Source organism: Saccopteryx leptura, chromosome 3, assembly GCF_036850995.1.
Source record: "Saccopteryx leptura isolate mSacLep1 chromosome 3, mSacLep1_pri_phased_curated, whole genome shotgun sequence".
Taxonomy (NCBI): Eukaryota; Metazoa; Chordata; class Mammalia; order Chiroptera; family Emballonuridae; genus Saccopteryx; species Saccopteryx leptura.
Window position 1 is genome coordinate 97,634,858 of NC_089505.1, and position 18,901 is coordinate 97,653,758.

General features: G+C 52.5%; 1 protein-coding gene across 1 annotated transcript; it reads right to left on the reverse strand.

Moving 5' to 3' along the window:
- Nucleotides 1-6,547: 6,547 nt before the first annotated feature.
- Nucleotides 6,548-10,346, reverse strand: CAMK2N1 (calcium/calmodulin dependent protein kinase II inhibitor 1). Its single transcript, XM_066375277.1, has 2 exons — nt 9,256-10,346; nt 6,548-7,889 (listed from the first exon to the last, which is right to left on the reverse strand). The coding sequence occupies exons 1-2, from the start codon at nt 9,419-9,421 to the stop codon at nt 7,819-7,821; spliced, it is 237 nt and encodes a 78-aa protein (XP_066231374.1). The 5' UTR covers nt 9,422-10,346; the 3' UTR covers nt 6,548-7,818.
- Between the last annotated feature and the right edge of the window lie 8,555 nt (nt 10,347-18,901).

Consider the following 18,901-nt stretch of genomic DNA (forward strand, 5'->3'; position numbering starts at 1 on the left):
AGGCATGGGGTTAGAACCCGTCAAGAGTAAAGAGTGTGAGCCAGACTTGGGGTGTTTCCACTTCTGGCTCCTTCCACACTGAGGACAGGTTATTCAAACCCTGTCGGCCTCAGTTTCTCCATATATACAGTGGGGATAATATAAAGTGTCCCTGATCGGGTAGGATCGCTGTGAGAATTAAGAAGTGCTCTTCCTGACTCTTAATGCAGTGCTCTCTCTGGTTCGAGGACGCTCCTGCCCAAGTTTCCCCGGGCCTAGCCTGGGAACTTCTTGGATGAGGGGCTGCTGCAAACCAGGATGTGCAACGCCACGGGGGGCAGGGAGGGGGAGGCAGGCGGGGAGACCGCTGGGGAGGCCGCCAGACGCTGTAAATAATTCACGTAGATGAACTGGAGATAAGTGCGGCTTCGTGGGGGATTGAGTTCAGGTCGGAGGAGGCTCAGACGGCTGCAGGGGACTTGCGGGCTACCAGGTCGGTCAGAGAGAGGAGAATTAACGCGGCTCTGCCCGCCAGGAAAACGCGGCCCCAGGTGCCGGCTCGCGGCCACTCCCTGCCATTGGCCCGAGCTCCCCGGAACTGCCCCGCGGGGCAACCGTTCTGGCCCGCCGCCTCCGCCCAGCTGTCCCCATGGCAACCGCTGGCCCGGTCCAGGGTTCACCGCCAACCGGATCCTCCGCCTCCCCTCCCCCACGAGAGGACGGGTGTTTTAGGATCAGAACCCTGCGCTCTCCGAGCTGCTAGGAGCAGGAGAAAGCAGTCTAGTCCCAAACCCCGTCTCTCCATGGAAGCAGTTGAAACCTGGGACTCTTGGGGTGAGCATCCCTGGGTGTCAGTCCCAGCTCCACTTTCCAGCTGTGCGGCCTCAGGCAGGTGACATCACTAGTCTGTGCCTCAGTGCCCCTTATCTGTAAAATGGGGATAATAATCATGAGAGTAACCCCCTCATAGAGTTATTGTGTAACTTAAATAAAGTAAATGCAAAGGCTGTAGAACAGGTACGGGTCTGCAGCAAGCACCTCCTAAGTATTCTTTTCCATGTCGGGAAATGGAGCCCCAGAAAGGCCAAATACTCGTGCTACAGCACTTTGGGGACACCCACTGTGAATGCTGGCGGCATCGGTTAGGGTTCCTACAGGGTTTCCTAAACTTCCTGTGAGGCCATTCTGACCTCCTGAAGCTTCACTATCACTGAACCGTCAAAGACCACGCAGTGAGGTCCCTGAAAGCCAGAAAGGCCTTGCTGTACAGCAAACCCTGCCCCTCTAGGGTCCACCCCACCCACACCTGACAGAGGAGTCCTTGAATGAATATGGATTTAATTAATTACTTAGTTAATTAGTTGATTTCCTCTTCCCAAACACCTTTCCAAAGCAAACTTGTTAAGCCCTTAGCCACTTTCTGCCTTAAAGACACCCCTTTCTGTGACAACTTCCTGTCCTCGCCTTCTGCCCCCCACCCACCCGGCCTCCATCACTCTCTGTTAGGATTTCCCATGGCACATTTCCCAGGTCCTGCTCTTTCCTTCAGCCTGTCCTTCCTGGCCTCCCTTCCCCTTTAGTGACCCTTTGTCCTCAAAACAGCTGTTTTTGGGTCAAGGACCTTCCTGCAGGCCCAGGGGTGTGCACTGCCCTGGGTTTAGAACAAACGCTCCCACGTGAGAGATAACAAGATAAACCGAATCTTCATCCCAGAAAAGTGGGGAAATGGACGGGGCACAGTGCTGGCAAGGTGGGGCTGTCTTTCTAGGCTCTTGGTCCCTCTGGACAAGTGGCTGGGGCCAGAGGACACGGGCTCTCTATCCCCGAGGGCCACCCCACGAGCTCCAGCTCAGCTGCCAGGTTTCCCCGGATACAGCTCAGTCTCCGGGGATTTATTTTTGCACATAGTTTGGGAGAATCTCTATTGCTGGAATAACGACAACCTTTTTTCCCCCTTCTCCTTCCCTCCAATAGGCAGATTTTATAAACCAGAGCAGCTGCCTGAAGGTTTCCAAGAGAAAATTCTGCACAGTTTCTAAGCAGAGTGACAGTTCCCCTCCACAGGAAGTTGTTTTTATTAAGGGATTTCTTTTTTAACCTCTCCTTTTTTTTTTTTTTTTTTTGTAAGGTTCCATCTATCGGTCATTAAGCAGTACCTTCGGCCTTGTGGGCAATTTTGTTTTTCCCCCGTCTACCTGGAACTTGTGATTACATCTAAACCACAGTTGCTTGCCCAACACAAAGGCAAAGTTGAACTGCTGAAAAGTGGGTCACTCACATCACCTGGGCAGAAGAATCCCAAGTAATTTATGGAGATTTTCCCCCTCATAGAGAAGGAGCATAACTCTCTGCTCTTTAAGTGAGCTAAACATAATAATTTCCTTCCAGAGAGGACAGTATGGAAGAGGGGGGAGGGAGAGCCACTTCGCAGTGAGGAGCCCTGACAAACACTCCCTCAGCCAAACGTGTCATCAAGGTCAACATCAACAGTGATAAGCCATGTTGATAGTTTGCACCCTTGACATGATGTGATGAGAATAAATAACCCTTTCCCTTCATGATCTTCCTCCCAAAACCCATAACATAAGTTGAACCACGAGAAAAATAGACAAAGCCCAGTTGAGGGAAAGTCTACAAAATACTTGACCAGTATTCCATCAAAAACGAGGAAAGTCTCAGCAGCTATCTCAGCTAAGGGGTACCTAAGAAGACACAATGACTAAAAGTAATGTGGTATTCTGGGTGAAATCCTGGAACAGAAAAAGGACATCAGATAAAAACAAATGAAATGTGGAGTTCAGTTCACAGTAACGTACCAATGTCGGTTCCTTTGTTGTGAAAATATATCATAGTAACGGCAGATGTGAATAATAGGAGAAACTGGGTCACGTATAGATGTCCCATCTTCACAACTTTTCTGTAAATCTATAACTATTCTCAAGTAAAAGTTTATTTTTTTTTTAATTGGCTCTCATGTTTGCATTTTAGGCAATCCCAAGACCCAGTTCCCTTGGGCTCCCTCTTTTTGCCAACATTAAGGATCTGAGCCGCTGACTTTAGAAATACCCAAGCCTCGCCTGACCTGTGGTGGCGCAGTGGATAAAGCGTCGACCTGGAAATGCTGAGGTTGCCGGTTCGAAACCCTGGGCTTGCCTGGTCAAGGCACACATGGGAGTTGATGCTTCCAGCTCCTCCCCCCTTCTCTCTCCCTCTGTCTCTCTCTCTCTCTCTCTCCTCTCTAAAAATGAATAAATAAATAAATAAAAGAAAAAAAGAAAAAAAGAAATACCCAAGCCTCTAGCTCCCAGCCTCATTTCCATGGTAACAATCATCATTTCAAGCCAGAAAAAACTCTCATGTCCTCACCACTGCATACCCAGTGAGCTTTGGCCCATAGTAGGTGCTAAGTGGATATCTATCAAATGAATGAAACTTTAGGAGGCCCTATAGAAGGAGGAGGTCCAAGCAGAAAGCCAAGCCCGTCTCTTCCTAGGGCAAAATGTCATACCAGCCAGTCTCCATCCAGAAAGGGAAGATTTCGGACAATCTGGTTAAAGGAGGGTAGGCATTTCTCTTGACATGGCTTTGTAGAGCAAGCACACAGACTTACTTAGGGGTGATCTGTTAGGGGATTTGGGGAGCTGGTGGAGGTAGCTGACGCCTCCACTCCTCTTACACACACCCTGCTGCGATGCCTCCACTGCTCCTTAGTACCCTTGAGGTGCTGTTTGTGCAGCTAGAACTGTTCGTTAGATCTTCAAAGTCCATCACCTGGCACACAGTAGGAACTTCACATATGCTCAGATTGATGGCTACCATGTATTACGTACCAGGCCTGCGTTGGGGAGGAGGAAAAGGTTTCTGTTTTATTGTGCTCTAGGCATTTTGTCATCCTCATTTTACAGAGTCCCAAAGAGCTTGAGAAACTGGCCCCAAACAACTAGAATGCACAGCAGAGGCGTTTCCAATCCAAGTCTCCTAAGTCTCAAATTCATGCCCTTTACTCTGGCGCCAGCCACCTAAAGTCTGCCCCTTCTGTGGGGCTCCCAGGGCCCCAGAGCTTTCTGCCTGCTGTCTGCAGAGGTGCCCCGAGCTCACTCTTTCAACTATGGCCTCCGGACAGCAGTCATTTTTAAGTCTCTTTCTTTTAAAACCTAATTTGCAATTTCCCTGTTGGAGGTGCTTTTTGATATTCCTCCAGACTGTCAGCTTGGACAGGCCACGGAAGCAGAATCCAATGAGATGGATGTTTATTACAAGTATTCAATTAGTGAAGTCTGAATAATGCAGCCCTAGATGTTCCATCCAGGCACGGAGGCTTAGAGACACCCTCCCCCACCTCAGACTGCTAATGGCCTTTTTCATATTTATTGCTACCTAACCAGATATCTTGCACTTGGTATAATTTGATATCTGCCCAGTCCTCAAAGTACCTTCTCAACAAACGTTTCCCCCAGTGTTAGAGTGGATCTATAAGATTTATATTCCCTTTTGTTGAGTGGAGTCCTCGGGAAAGGCAGACTCTATCTTCCCAGGCAGAATCCTGCCTTGGCTGACGGGGTGGCCTCCAGCAGGAACATTTTAATACATCACTTATTAAAATGGACCTGGAGCATTGGCCAAGGGCTCCCACACTCCCCCCTTCCCAGCAGAGGGCAGCTCAGGGCCTTAGCCGACCACATCCAAGCCCTGCCTCTTTCTGACTCCTTAGGCAGTTGTCTGTTGTGCAAAATAGTAGGAGAGCCCAGCTTCAAAACAAGCCAGCAAAAGGATCTTTAAGGCTGAAGGACAGTGGCCGCAGCTGGGAGTGAGCCTGGGTCTGGGGTCACATGACCCTGCATCTCCATCCTGGTGCTTGGGCTATGGGTTCCGGTTCTGCCCCAGTGACTTAATAGCTGAGTGGCCTCATACAAGTTTCTTAATGTCTCTGAGCCCTGGCTGCCTCTGCACAATCAGGATAATAGTGCCTACTTCATAGGGCTGTTGTGAGAAAGGCAAACAGTAAAAGCTTAATTATTGTGGGTATGCTGTGGTCCTTTTAGCTCCTCTGGGCTGTCCATTTCCTCACCTACTAAAGAGAGTTCGTGGTGGTGGGCTTCCAGGTTGCTGGGCCAATGAGGGGAGAGAACGGAAAGGAAAGCCCTTTGTAATTGCACGGTGCTTTGATCAGGTACGTGGTAATTACTCCTGGGTCCTGATGTGTCTGTGCCTTCTGAAGGAAGCCTTCCCTATGGCTCCTACCCGTCTTGGCAGATTGATGGCGAACAGAAGGTGGACCCTGCCCCTAACTGCGAGGCACCCCTCAGCCTTTCCCATGGGAAAGTATGAGCTCCACGATGGATAAAGGCCTGTTAGTTCCAAAACGCTGGGATTCTCTGGGGTCAGCTGGAAGCAGAGCCAGGTTCAGGGAAAGGGTCATGCACCTGGAAAATCAAGTTCACATTCCCAAATCATCCTATTGGCACTACCAGTGCCAGTTTGCCAGCCATTCCTAATGATGACCGATGGGATGTCCAGCCCATTGCGGGTCCTCCAGACTTGGGGCCTCCACTGCCTGGAAAGGGGAATGAGGTATCACCCCTCCCCCACAGGCCCTCCCTGGAGTCCCTCTATCTCCCCCTACCCCCACCCCAGGGCCTGTCTTACCTGATGTCTGAGTCACAGGCAGACTGCTGTCACCATGAGCTGTGTTGTGACTCCCAGGCTGACAGTTTTACAACAAACACATTAAAAGCTCCCAGCACTGGGGCTCCTGGATGCGGAACAGCCCAGGAGAAAAACCTCTCCCAGCCTTTCTTCAGCCAAAATCCTTCTCCCAACCCCTCCTCCCCCAGGGGCCTGCTCCCCTGCCAATAGCTGCCCTGAACACAAGAGGCTGAGAACTGTTTTTTCATAATGAGCCTTTTTGGGCAGTGATTGCAGGAAAGCTGCTGAGTGAGGAAGCCTGAGACATCCCAGGCTGAGGGCCGCAGATGGCCAAGATCATCCCTCATGCAGGGACCTGTGAACTCAGAAAGAAGGGGTCAGGGAGTCAAGCCCTTCCTCAGCCCTGCCTTTGTGAACAGGTGGCCCGCAGTAAAGGAGTATATGGACATATATGATCCTGAGTGGTATGATGTACTGGGTATTGTGTTAATCTTCCCACAACCCTGTGAAGTGAGAGCTGTATTATACCCACTTTACAGATTTGAAAACTGAGACTTAAAAAGTTCATGCAGCTATAAGTGAAAAGGCTGGGAGCGGAATCTAAGTCAGCCAGCCTCCAAACATTGCTCTTAACAAGACTGACTGCCTCCCAACTCACCAACCCTCCTCCTCTCCACATCCCACCAAGAATGGCTAAAACCTCAGGGAAGTAGGGAGAACCCAGTGAAAATGCACATCGAATGGACTTGGGCTTCGGGGTTGGCCTTGCCTGGCCAGCTTGTCTTTCCCTCCATCTGAGCCCAATCCACAGTGCCTTCACTTCACCTTTTTACTTCACAGACCAAAGGCGCCCTTCCATCCTTTCTGTCTGCAACCAGCAGGCAAAAAGCAAGTCCCCCAGAACCAAAGCAGAGAAGAGAGAGACACAGGAACAGCTCTTTTATTGTACACTGGAGAAATAGCCCTGTGTGCTGGTTAAAGGTGCAACATACAGAATATCGAATTAAGAAAAGAGGAACAGGGAAGGGAAGGGAAGAAACCTCTTAAGGTCCAAAGTTGCAAACAAAAAAAATGATAAAAGATTTCCTCACGCAAGAGGCATTTTTTTGCAAATACCATGCAAAACAGGCAGCTGGTGTGCCTTAAGAGAACCCCTATAAATAACAGAAAAGACACTCCAAGCATTCCTTTACGTGGACTCAGAGCACAGGGAAAAAGAAAGGAAACCAAAATGCCTTTTGGCATTTCAAGATATTTGGCACTCTTGTGATTACATTTTTTTTACAGTCCATTAAAGAGAATAAACTGACACAATATTAGAGGAAAAAACAGGCTGCTCACACAACAGACTGCAGAGAGAGGTTAGAAAAAGCTCAAGCATTTTTTTTTCTTGGTTTTTTTTTTTTATGGTTTTTCCTTCCTACCATTATAAAATGTGTCCATTTGCATTAACTTGGGCAAATAGCTTGCAGCAACAAAGAAATACAAGCTTTACAATTCATTTTAAAATAAAACAAGGATTCTTTCTATGTATCATTCCTTAAAAAAGTTCTCTTATTTTAAACACATTCCTGGTAACTTTGAAAGATGACCAAAATAAAACAGAATATCTATACAGATCATTTTCTGATTTTTTTTTTTGTACATCCAAGGTTAACAACATAAAAAAATAAAACTGAACAGCATTTCACATCCAAGTGCACAGAATAATTTTTGCAAGATTAAATAATGTAAACATTGGGAACAGCCAAATCAGCGAAGAATGCCAACACCTCAAAACACGGGGTGCTACACGGGGTGTTGCCGCTTCATTATTTAAGTGGTTCAAAATCCAGATCTATACTTGCGCAATATTCACTGTATATAAAAAGAAATGGATATTAATTTTGACAAATAGCTGCAACTGAGATTTCCTTTTTATTTCTTTATATGTGTATATACTAATTTTGTTATTTTTTAATTTTTTTTTTAATTTTTATTTTTGCAGAGGAGCCCAGAGCCTTCTCCTCCTCCTCCTCCTTCTCACGCCTCATCTGTCTCCCGGCCTGACACGAGATACAGGTTGTTGATTTCATCGCAGGTAGCAAGCTAGCAATAAATTTCCAAGTGCTTTCTCTTCTCAAGCTCTTTTTGCCAATAACCGTTATTGCCGTTCTTATTATTCTCTCCCTTAACTCATTGTCTTTGGGGGAGTTAGACACCAGGAGGTGCCTTGTCTGTCATATTTTTCAGCACGTCATCAATCCTATCATCTTCAATAACAACTGCAAAAAAAGGGGGAAAGAAAAGGAAAAGTCAGCGCTCTAGGCCTCGCCAGGCGTCTCGGTTACGCCCGGGAGCTGGGGAAAGACTGGGGAGCGTGGAGGAGGAGGGCTCCTGGCGCGCGAACACAGCCCCATCCTCTCTGGCCTCAGCCGGGGGTCCCTTTGTGGCTTTCCTCAAAACCACTCCCCCCGCCCCACCCCCGGGCTCATTTGTTTAGAAAGAAAGATCCTAAGCAGAAGACCGAGGGGAGGAGGAGGCCAAGGTCCCCCTGGCTGGGACCCCCAGGGATGCTCCTAGAGCGGCGCGGGGAGGCAAGACTGCGTGAAGCGGCGCGGGGAGGAAGAGCGGACGCCAGGAGCCGGTTCCCACGGCGTGCAGCCGGTCGAGGAATCTGGTCTCGCCTGGGCGGACTCGGCCCCTCCACTCTCCCCGCCGCTGCAGAGGTCAGAGCCTGCCTGCTCTGACTGCCTGCGGCTCGCCCGCCTCTCGGCTTCTGCCTCTCGCTGCATCCTCCGCCTCTCTCGCGGTCTCGACCTAGCCTCGCCTGGCTCAGTCCCTCCAACAGTCTCTCGGCGTGACGGTCACCTGTCGAGGTCTCTGGGTCTCTCTCTGTGTCTGAGGGGTCGGTCACCCTCATTGTTTCATCTGCTTCTCTGCCCTCCCCAGACTTGCGTCCCCGCTCGCAGTCTCTCCCGCTCTGGCTACCTCTCCCGAGCTTTGTCTCGGTCTCTGCCCACCCCGGTCCCCACCCCCAACGGCTCCCTCCCTATCTCTGCGTCTCAGTCTCTCCTCGCGGCTGATGGTCTCCTCATTGTACCCGCGCCTCGAGCTCCTCTCCGAACCTCTCCGCGTCCCAGTCTCTCCCGGGCTTTTCCATCTCCCCTGCTGAGCGCTTAGGCTCGGCAAACCCCCTCCCCTTACAAAGTCATAGTGAAATCCCCGAAAGCCCCTCCACTTCCCCGTAGGAATGGGGTCCTTTTCCCCACGCCGCCCCTTGAGGAGTCCTGGGACACACCCCCCCCCCCCCCGGTTGTAGAGCGAGTGCAGCTGCGACTACACTGCGCAAAAGGGGGGTGGGCGTGAAATCAAAATGCAAACTTTGGCGCGGGTGGGGTCCTATTATAACCTTTCAGCCCCCGCTGCAGCTAGAAGCCGCCACGCCCCCTGGGTGACCCCACAGGGCATCAGGCGGAGAGAGATTCCCGCGCCAGCCGGAACCGACCTGCAGTGTGGGATCCCCCAATTCTGCACGATGGGATTCCACTGGGTTGGAACGGGCACCCGGGTGCGGAAGACCCCGCAAACCTCCACCAGGCCTCAGTGCCCTAAAAAGGGGGGTATAAGAGGAAGAGGCCACGAACTCACCCCGCTTGCTCCGTCCGATCTGGCCCAGCTTGGGCGGCCGCTTGTTCTGTCCGGCGCCAAAGAAGTTGTTGGTGTCCTGCAGGCGGCAGGAGAAGATCTGGCCCACGTCGCCGCCGTCGCCGTAGGGGCTCAGCTTCTCGTCGCCGTAGGGCAGCACCTCCGACATGGTCGCGTCCGGGGGCTCCGAGGCGGCGCCTCCTCCGCCTGCGTCCCCGCCCGCGGCGGACAGGGTCAGCGGCGCTGGGGCCGGGGGCGGCCGGCCGGAGACGGCCCGCGGGCTGCGGCGGCGGCGGCGGCGCCGGCGAGAAGCGTGTGGACACCGCTAGGGCAGGAGCGCGCAGCCCGCCTGAGCTACCGGCGAGCGCCCGCCGCTGCGCTGCGCTGCGCTCCGACTCCGCGCGCGAGTGGCTGCTGCTCCAGCAGAGACCAGCAGGACTCACATCCTCTGCGCGCTCCGGCGCTGGGCGGGGGCCGGGCCGGGCGGGGCCGCGAGCCGGGACTAGGAAGGGTGTCCCAACGAGCCCGAGGGCGCCGGGCCAAGGAGGGCACACTCCGGAGAGCCGGCGGGCCGGTCCTGCGGCGAGTGCGGGCGGCGGCGGTGCGGGTTCGCGGAGGCTGACTGGGGAGCTGAGAGCGGCAGGGCGGCGAGGGGCGGAGAGGGAGGGAACCGAGGGAGGAGGGAGGACACGAAGGGAGGGGGTGCCCGGAGGGAGGAAGAGGGGGGAGCAACCGAGAGGGAGACGGGGAGAAAAACAGAGACCGAAAGAGGGAGGGAGGCAGGGGAATGGACAAAAAGAGACCGAAGAGACAAAAAGAGAGGAAGGAAAGGGGGAAAAGAAGAAAGGGCAGGACTAGAGCAGGATCGGAGAGGCAGAGGCAAGAGAGGGGATGGAAAAGGAAAGAAACGGGAGGGAGAGAGAGAGAAAAAGAGGGTCGGGGAGGAAAGGAGGAGAGTGAGTGAGAGAGAAGAGGGAGGCTGGGACAGAGGAGCCAGCCCGCCACCAAGCTGCAAGCCAGAAATGCCGGCCGCGGCGCGGAGGCGAGGCACGAGAGGAGAGCAGAGGAGGGCGGGGAGGAGGGGACCCAGGGCCTCGGGGAGAGATCCCTGGAAGCCGAGCGACGTCACGGGGCCGCGCCGGCCGGCCCGGGCCGCGGCTTGCTTCCTGCCCCCGCCCCTAGCACCCGGCGTCCCGCCTGCGCGGAGGAGCCCCGCGAGCCCCGCCCCGACCTGGCGGCCTCTGAGCGCCTCCTCCCCCCGTACCCCTCCCCTTGGGTGTTTACCCGGCCCCGAGCCGGTGCGCGGCGGCTCCGCGCGGGATCCGCCTACTCCGCTTTCCGCCGGGAGCTGGGGGGGAGTAGGGCCTCGGGGAGCCGGAGGGGGCAAGGACAGACGACGCACACTTCGGGAGGGACAGGTGGATGCTGGTCTCTCCCCAGAAGCCAGATGCTGGGGCAAAAGGTCAGAGGGCACCAAGGTGACTCGCCGACACGGCTTCCCCAGCTAGCCGCAAACCGGGGAACTCCCCCCCCCCACACACACCACCACTACACTTGCGCTCCACTTCGGGATCTCAGGGCTCGGCCCCTTGGGCCTCACACTCTCCTCCCTCCCCTACTTTGTTCGCCCAGGAAGGCCCAGCTCTCCGGCTCTCCCCGAGCCTCGGGGGCGGAGGAGTCGACAGAGCAACCCCGCCTCCCGCGGGAGAGGGGAGCGCCTCATTACGCCGGGCTCGCATGGGATACCCCGCTCAGCGTCCGCTGCCCTCGGGGACCACCCTTCCAGTAACAGCCGTGAGCCGTGCAGAGAGACTGTGGCTTCTGAGCAGAGGAACGGGCTCCCTGGTCCCAGGAGAAAAACTGGCAGCCCCAGAGGCCTGGGAGGCGCATCTGCCAAGCAGATGGGAACTCCGAGGGGGCAAGTTGCATGAGGAGACCCTGTTATTCTCTCCCAGAGCTAACAGCACCTGCTGCCCGCCCCCCCCCCCCCCAGGCGACCGCATTCGCTCAACAGAGCCAGCCTGACCACAGAAAGGGGCAGCCATCCCGAGGTCATGCTACCTGCTGAAGGCAAGGTTAGGAAAAACATCTAGGTCGTCCTGGTGAGGTCTCCGCTGCCTTGCAAGAGGAAGTATCCTCAGGTTCACTCTCCCCTTAATTCTAGAACTCTGGGTGGGTTGGGGGCTGGAGGGAAGATGGGATTTAGTGACATAGCATTTGGTAGAGAGCTGCCTGAGAGGAGCCCACCCAGTCCCTTCCCTGAACTGTATAAAAAGGTCACCTGGCCTCCAAAGACCAGACACCTGGAGCGGGAGATGGGGCAGTATGAAGAGGGCTGAGGAATGGGACACAAAGGCAATGTGGCAGATGAGATGAGGGTAACCTTTGGATTCAGGTCTGGGTTTGAGTCCCAACTCTGTTATTTGCTAGGTGTGTGGCTGAGCAAGTCATGTCCCCTTAATTTCAGCTGTAAAGTGATGTTTGTGACCAGTGATTGGCCTGTGTACCTCAGAGGACTGTTATGAAAACAAAGCATCAGGCTCTCAGTGCCTGACTCAGTGCATATGTACCAAATATTTGAGAAATGACTTGGAAATGAACAAGAAAGAACAGTAGCACTCTTTCATGCCCATTTCCGAGCCTTCAGAGCTAGACTGATCCTTAGAGATGACCCAGCCCAACCCCTCATTTGCAAATGGGGATACTGAAGTCCAGAGAGGGTCAGGGGCTTGCCGCAAACCCCACCGTTTGTCAATGGCAGAAGCAGCAGGTCTCTAGCCTCCCTTTGCTCCACTCCACTAGCCCCCTGTCTCTGTTCATTAAGGTTTTATGCGTCTCCTTTGAGGTTAGCACCAGACAGACCAATGCTGGAAAAGAAAAACAAAAACAAAAGCACAAGCAGAATGATAAATGTTACAAGAAACTCATACATTTGTATCATACTTTCTAGTTTCTCCCCAAGCATAGTCGCATCCATTATTGACCTTGCTTCTCCAAATAAATACCTTTTGAGATAGAAAGAGATGTTGCATCCCTGTTTAACTGATGTAGCAGAAAGAGGCTAAGTGACTTGTCAAGGTCATGGGCTAGTGATGGAACCTGGAAGCCACTCTTATGAGCTGTGTTTCCAGGTCCCTGTAGGGGAAACCCCACAGTGGTGACAGCATGCCGGGCTGGGACCACCACACTCATCACATACTCACCTAGCACCCTTCATGCTGCTGAGTTATGAAGCAGTTGACACGTTGAGCACCTACCATAGTGCCTCTGTACAAAAGCAGGCAGAAAGGCACAGAGAGGGCTGACGAATCCCTGCACACACAGCAAGTGAGAACAAGGAGAGAAGCCAGCTTTTACACCCATCTGTTTATGTTTGCCTTACCTTGTTCCAGTAAGGTGAAGGCAGCACCACACCTTCCCAACTCAGTACCCACCTGCTTAGCGAACCACACACCCCTCCCAGGTACAGGGCCCTTTATAGTTAGAAAAGCATTTCCATGACTGTTACCTCCTGAGAGCCTCCCATTCAGAAGCAGCAAGACTGGGACAGTCAGCCCCATTGTACAGATAAGTTACCTGAAGGTCGAAAATGATGTCTCCAAGGTCACACAGAAGTCCTACAAGGGAAAGGATGGATGGGCGTCCACGTCTGTCACTCCCAACCAGCTCCATTACTCGCTCAGTCCTCCATTTCTTCCAGCCTTCAGTGGGGCTTCCCTTCATCCTGAAGTCCTAGACCTGGATGCAGACACGTCCTGGGGCTCCATTCCCAAAGGGGGCTGGCTCACATGACCAGGGTGGTGTTGAAGAAGCCAGGTCCAGACGGAGGAATGGACCAGGTGAGGTAGGAGTAGAGGGCTGCCTGCCCACGCCCCAGTAAGATAGCCTGGCAGTACACAGTCTGGTGCAGTATCCCAGGGTGAACGGGCAGCCTCTCCATTGAGATCCCCACTCCTTTGTTTCCTAACTCAGTGATCATTTCACCTCCTTGTTCCTCAGTTTCCTCATCTGCCAAATGGGGATAATAATTGTTCCTACTTGGTGGTTTGTTCCAGGGAAGATCATACCTGTATCATATGCCATTACACAATAAGTCCTCGATAAGTGGACTTATTACTAGCTATTGACTCTCTTTGTGGCCTTGAATAAGCTGATTCTCTCCTCTAGACCCCCGACTCTATGTCATAAATTGGGAAACTTGGAGAAAAACCTTTTTCTTTTTCAGCTGCAGAATCAGCCAGTTCTCCCAAATCTAGTTAAAACCTCCTTGAGGCAAAGGTAGGGGGCTGGCTTCCCCCTCACCCCACCTGAAAGCTCCTTCACTTCACCCTAGAACTTTGTAGAATTCAGAACCACAGGACCGGACCACTTCCATGGGCTCTTTCATCACAGTGCTGGTGGGGAAGAAAAGCGGAAATTCAGCCACAGGGGTGCCCAGCACAGAGCACGCTTACTCCCTCTGTTTCCTTCTCTCTCCTGTCCAGGTGGGTAAACTGAGGTACAGGCAGCAGCATCAGAGACCTGGAGAAGAATGTGGCTGTTGGAAACCTTAGCCCTGAAATGGGGTACCAGCTGGTAGCTCAGGCCCAGGACCCCACAGAAGTAGAGCCCTGGGAAGGCCAAGCCTTCCCAGGGCTGGCTCCAACCCTATTGGTCAGCAGGAAAGGCCGGGATGAGGTGCAGTGTCAGTGGCCAGCTGGTCATCTCCAGAGAGGCTAAATGACCTCCCAGCAGGGGACCGGCACTCTGAGCCAAGGCTGGACAAACACCCACCTGATCACGCCTCCTCTCAACTCAGTGACCGGAATCTGGGCGCAGCCAACTCCCACCCATGTTGAAAGGCAGAACCTCTGCCCTCACATCCCCACATACAACATAGGTACAAACACAGAGAGAGCAAGCATGTTAACTGACTAGAGGTGGCTCAGACCAAGTCAGGAACAACAAGAGAAGAATCACTCATCTTGCCTTGACTCAGCAAACATCTGCTGCAGATGTTAGTGGCAGACACAGCCTTCCCCCAACTCAACTCAAGTAATGTTAGCTTCTTTATTTAATCGCCAACACCCTTTATTTAAACAAAAGTCTTACAAGAAACCTCAAATATAAAAAAGAGATGAAGGGCAAACTTCTGGGGAGATAGGCTTTCAGGTCCCCTACGTGTACTTCAGTTGTTCCCCAAAGGGTCTCCACAGAATGCTCAGAGTGCTAGACATCTCAATGCAAAGCCACCTCTAGAGTCACCTAGCCCAACCCCCTCCCATTACAGATGGGGAAACTGAGGCCCAGATGGGGCATGCCAGAACCCAGGCCTCCTGCTCCCAGTCTGATTGCACTGGATCACACCACAACCTTGGAATTCTGTACAGGAAGGGGGCTCCAGCAATGCACAGTCAGAAAATAAAAGGGTTCTTTTTAGCAATGAAGTTGCTGTTTCTTTACAAATAAAATAAAAACAGAGATGATGGGATAACTTTTAAATTTTTTTATTGTACTGACAACCCACAACGTAAGAGTCCCACAGACTTGAAGAAAACTTAAGTGTGCAGACAGCTCAGAACTCGGAGAGAGCAGCTCTTCCTCTGCCCCCAGCCCAGGGTAGCGGGTGGGAGGTGCTGGAGCTCCATGTCATCCTGGAAAACAAGTGCCCCTCTCGGCCCAAGAAAGGCCTGGCACCATGGTGCTCTTTGGGTCCATGTGATCTGGGAGCAGACAAGGGTGGGTATGACTTTAGTCCCACGGACAAATGGTAAAAGCTCAGGTGGTGGGGAATCATGGTCTGGCTCCAAAGCCTGACCTCTGAATACTTCACCCGGCCTGTCCAGTGTCTCCTTCCCGGGGCCCCTAAGAGGCCTGAAGTCCCCTAAAGAGCCCCTGACTTCACTGGACCAATCAGTTGAGCCAAATCATGATCCCCAGAGGGGACTAAGGAGGAGCTGACCCCCACCACAGTTCAGAAAGGACACCACCACCGTCTGATCCCAAACTCCTACCACCAGTCACTATTAAGAGCTTGCCATGCCCTGGGATCATGCCAATGGCAGTACAGGTATCTACACTCACAATAACCATGGGAGGTGGCTGAGATTTGGCAGTACAGGTATCTACACTCACAACAACCATGGGAGGTGGCTGAGATTTGGAAGTACAGGTATCTACACTCACAATAACCATGGGAGGTGGCTGAGATTTGGCAGTACAGGTATCTACACTCACAACAACCATGGGAGGTGGCTGAGATTTGGCAGTACAGGTATCTACACTCACAATAACCATGGGAGGTGGCTGAGATTTGGCAGTACAGGTATCTACACTCACAATAACCATGGGAGGTGGCTGAGATCCTCCTCTCTATCTTTTGTCATCCATAAGGGCTCTGAGGCCAGAGAAGGGTAGTGACAAGCCCAAAGCTGCACAGCCTAAGAGAGGCAGCCGGTCTGACTCAAAGCCAAGCTCTCAACTGTTGGGTAACAGTGCCTCCCTGAGGACACCTGGGAGTCAGGAAACCACGGGCGACCTTCTTCTAGTCTCTGCCCCTTGGTTTACTCACAGAAGCCGGTATGTGTGGGGGGGTGTTTGATTAAAGAGTCTTGCAGGCCGAGGACCCCTTTGGGAATCTGATGAAAGAGAATCTGTTCTTTTCCTTCCCAAACACAGAAAATGGCACGTGCAATTTCCAGTGGTTCTTTGAACCCCGAGACCCCTCAGATGAAGAACGCAGGACTGGATCCTATAAATGATAGTCCCCACCAATGTCCTCTGGCAACAAAAAGGCTTTTAAAACCTTAAGCCCAGAGGTGGCAGAACCAATTAAGGAGGTCCTCACCTTGACTCTCCTCCAAACCTGGAGTCAGACCTGTGGGGGCTCAACTCTGAGCAGAGGGATGTGGCCACTAACTGATGAGCCAACTGGGCACTTGCCCATCCTACAGACATGATGTCATTTGATGTCCATGGTAAATAAGCCTGTGAGGTTGGCAGGGCAAAGAAGGGGTACTCTCACATTGTACAGTGGGGAAAAGAGTCCCAGACAAAAAAAAAAGATGAGCTGTCCAACTAGAGAGAGGTCTCCCAACAGCCAGCACGGCGCTCTGCTCACTGGACCTGGTGGAGGGCAGGTACACTGAAGGTGAATCAGAAGACCCCAGTTCAACCCCAGCTCCACCCCTCCCTACCTATGTGACCTGAGGCAAGCACTTCACTCTCTGAGCCAGAATTCGACTCAGGGATAGCCAGATCTGCTTCAAAGGGATATTGTGAAGATGAGATGAGGTGCTGTTTGGGTCACTATGATAAGAGCAGGTGACAGCTCCATTCAGGGTGCCCCACCAGCCAAAGCCCTCCAGGGCCTGCAGGGTGGACAGAAGGGCCTTTTCTTCCCAGGAAAGGAACTGCCTATGTGCGAGCAAAGTGGGAGATGGCGGAGCAGCCACTGCATGGCCACAGAGGCCCTCCCCTGTGCCTGTGCCGGGCCAGGCTCTGGGCTGAGCCTGGGGTGGGGAAGAGGGGGATGGGTCTGGGAGGGTAGGTGCCAGGCACAGGTGAGAAAGATGAGAGGAGAGACAGCCTCCCAGAAATAGAATAGCTCCGGAGAGAAAGACAGAGCCACGTACAGGGGAAGAAACTCTTTCACACACTTGGAGGCAAGAGACAAACAGGGCCGACGAGAAGCAGAACTGCCGAGCAAAGTGATGGCTGTTCCCAGAGGCAGCAGAGAAGGGGACAGGGGAGCTTGATGCATAGGAGACAGAGCAGAATGCAAAGACAGGACCGAGGAGATGAGAGCAAGGAAAGCAGCCTGGGCTGGAGGGGGCAGGGTTTCTCCACTGAGAAAAAGCAAAATCTATAACATACAGGGTTTTTTTAAGCACCCTGTACCAGTGTGAAGTCACTTGGGTATTTTAAGAGCATGTGATGCATTATGCATATCTCGTGTGTTTGGGGGTTTTTTGTTTTTAACAAAATAGTGGTTAGTATATTTAAAGATGTTAGTGCCTGGAAAACTATAAGGGGAGAAATGTGGGATTTTCCCCCTTGGATTTTCTCAGTGTCTTAAAACTTTCACATCTTGCACCCAGCTTCCTGGTGAGTTGGGCAGAGAAAGGAAAGAAATGGAGAGAAAATTCCGGCTCCCTGCTTCTCCTCTTTCCAGGCTGTTCCCAGGTGGACCTGGGATCAGCAGCCCAGGGTCCTCCTTTGCCTCTGCTCTCAAGCCTCCAGAGCCTGTTCCCTATGTCTCAGGAGAATACCTTTGCACAGGACTTGGGAAGCACAATCTCGGTTCTCTTCCAAGGCCTGCACCTGCCTCAAACATAGAGGCACAGCGCCACCTGGAGGTCATCATAGAGAATGCAGCGTTAAGAGAGATTCTATCAGCAGTCCTGGGTGGGAGTAGGAAGACATAAAATTATGAGCCCACTTATTGCAAACATGTATGAAGCCCCACCCTATGAAGCACCTGAAATACTAGGGAATGCTGAAGGTGCAGGAGGGCTGAAGTTTTGGCGATTTGGACATTAATATTAGCATGACCTCATTTGTACCTCTTCTCCCCCAACCTAGAGAACATTCCAGTTAGAGAGAGACCCAAAGTGCCTGGCACACTAGGTGCTTAATAATAAATGCTTTTACATTCGATGGTGGCCTCCAGAGTCATGACCTGGTTCTCAAAGAATCTGGATTTGAGGCTCCTAATGTGAGTCAATGGCTCTGGCAGGGTCAAAGGGTAAAGGGTAAAGGTCAAGGGCTGAGGGCTGTGTTCTTTCGTCTGGTTGGCCCCCTCTGACCAATGCCAGCGTCACTGGCTCAGCCTCACGTGCCCCATTCTTGGGGACGGGAAATGCCAGGTCCCTTGCTGGCAGCTGGAAGACAATGAGACAGCTGCTGGTGAAGCGACTACTGAGCACTCGGGGAGCAATTCAGGACATTATCCATGGAAACTGATCTCATTCAAAATTGATAAGATAACACTATCTAATTAGAATGTGCTGAGCCACCGGCTTTCTGGGAGCGTGGTTCTGAGGCCGTGGCGAGCAGTTAGCTCGGACAGGGTCCCCATCTCTCGGGCCAGCAGCCCTGAGGAGGACCTCAAAGCTGCCCTCCAGGCCCCTCCTCCCCCTGCTGTCTCACAAACACACAAAATGTCAGCACTAAGGGGGGCCTTGGGAAGCTTCCCATTCAAACTGCTCCTTTTAGAGACAGAATTGAGGCCCAGAGAGGTTAAATCATTCCATTAAAATCACAAAGCCGCAGAGCCAGGACCAGAGAGAAGGCTGGCCGTGGTACTCCCAGTCCAGACCATTTACCACCATACAATGACAAGGTCCAGACTTCGCTGTGTTGAGTCCTCAAAGCTAGTGGGAGCACTGGATATGATGCTTCTCTACATGATCTGTCTTGGCCTCAGGCCCTAAGGGAGGTCCTTCCCTCACTCCTTAGAGCCAAGCCATGGTCCTCATCTCTGGTCCAAAAACTAACTCATGTAGGCAGCCTTTCAGCATTGTCAGCCCTCCTTCCCCCATCGTTCATTGGCTAGTTTACCCATTCATTCTGTACACATTCACGGTTAAGAGCTCGGGCTCTGGAGTCAAACTGACTGGGCTTCAACCTTGTCCCTCTCATGTGCGTGAGCAATACCTGACCTCTCTGG

What these genes read in the sequence shown, in the direction of transcription:
- CAMK2N1 (XM_066375277.1), bottom strand. Translation starts at nt 9,421, where the DNA reads ATGTCGGAGGTGCTGCCCTACGGCGACGAGAAGCTGAGCCCCTACGGC. An exon ending in GATCGGACGGAGCAAGCGGG is followed by an intron (nt 7,890 to 9,255) that starts GTGAGTTCGTGG and finishes CTTTTTTTGCAG; the next exon opens with TTGTTATTGAAGATGATAGG.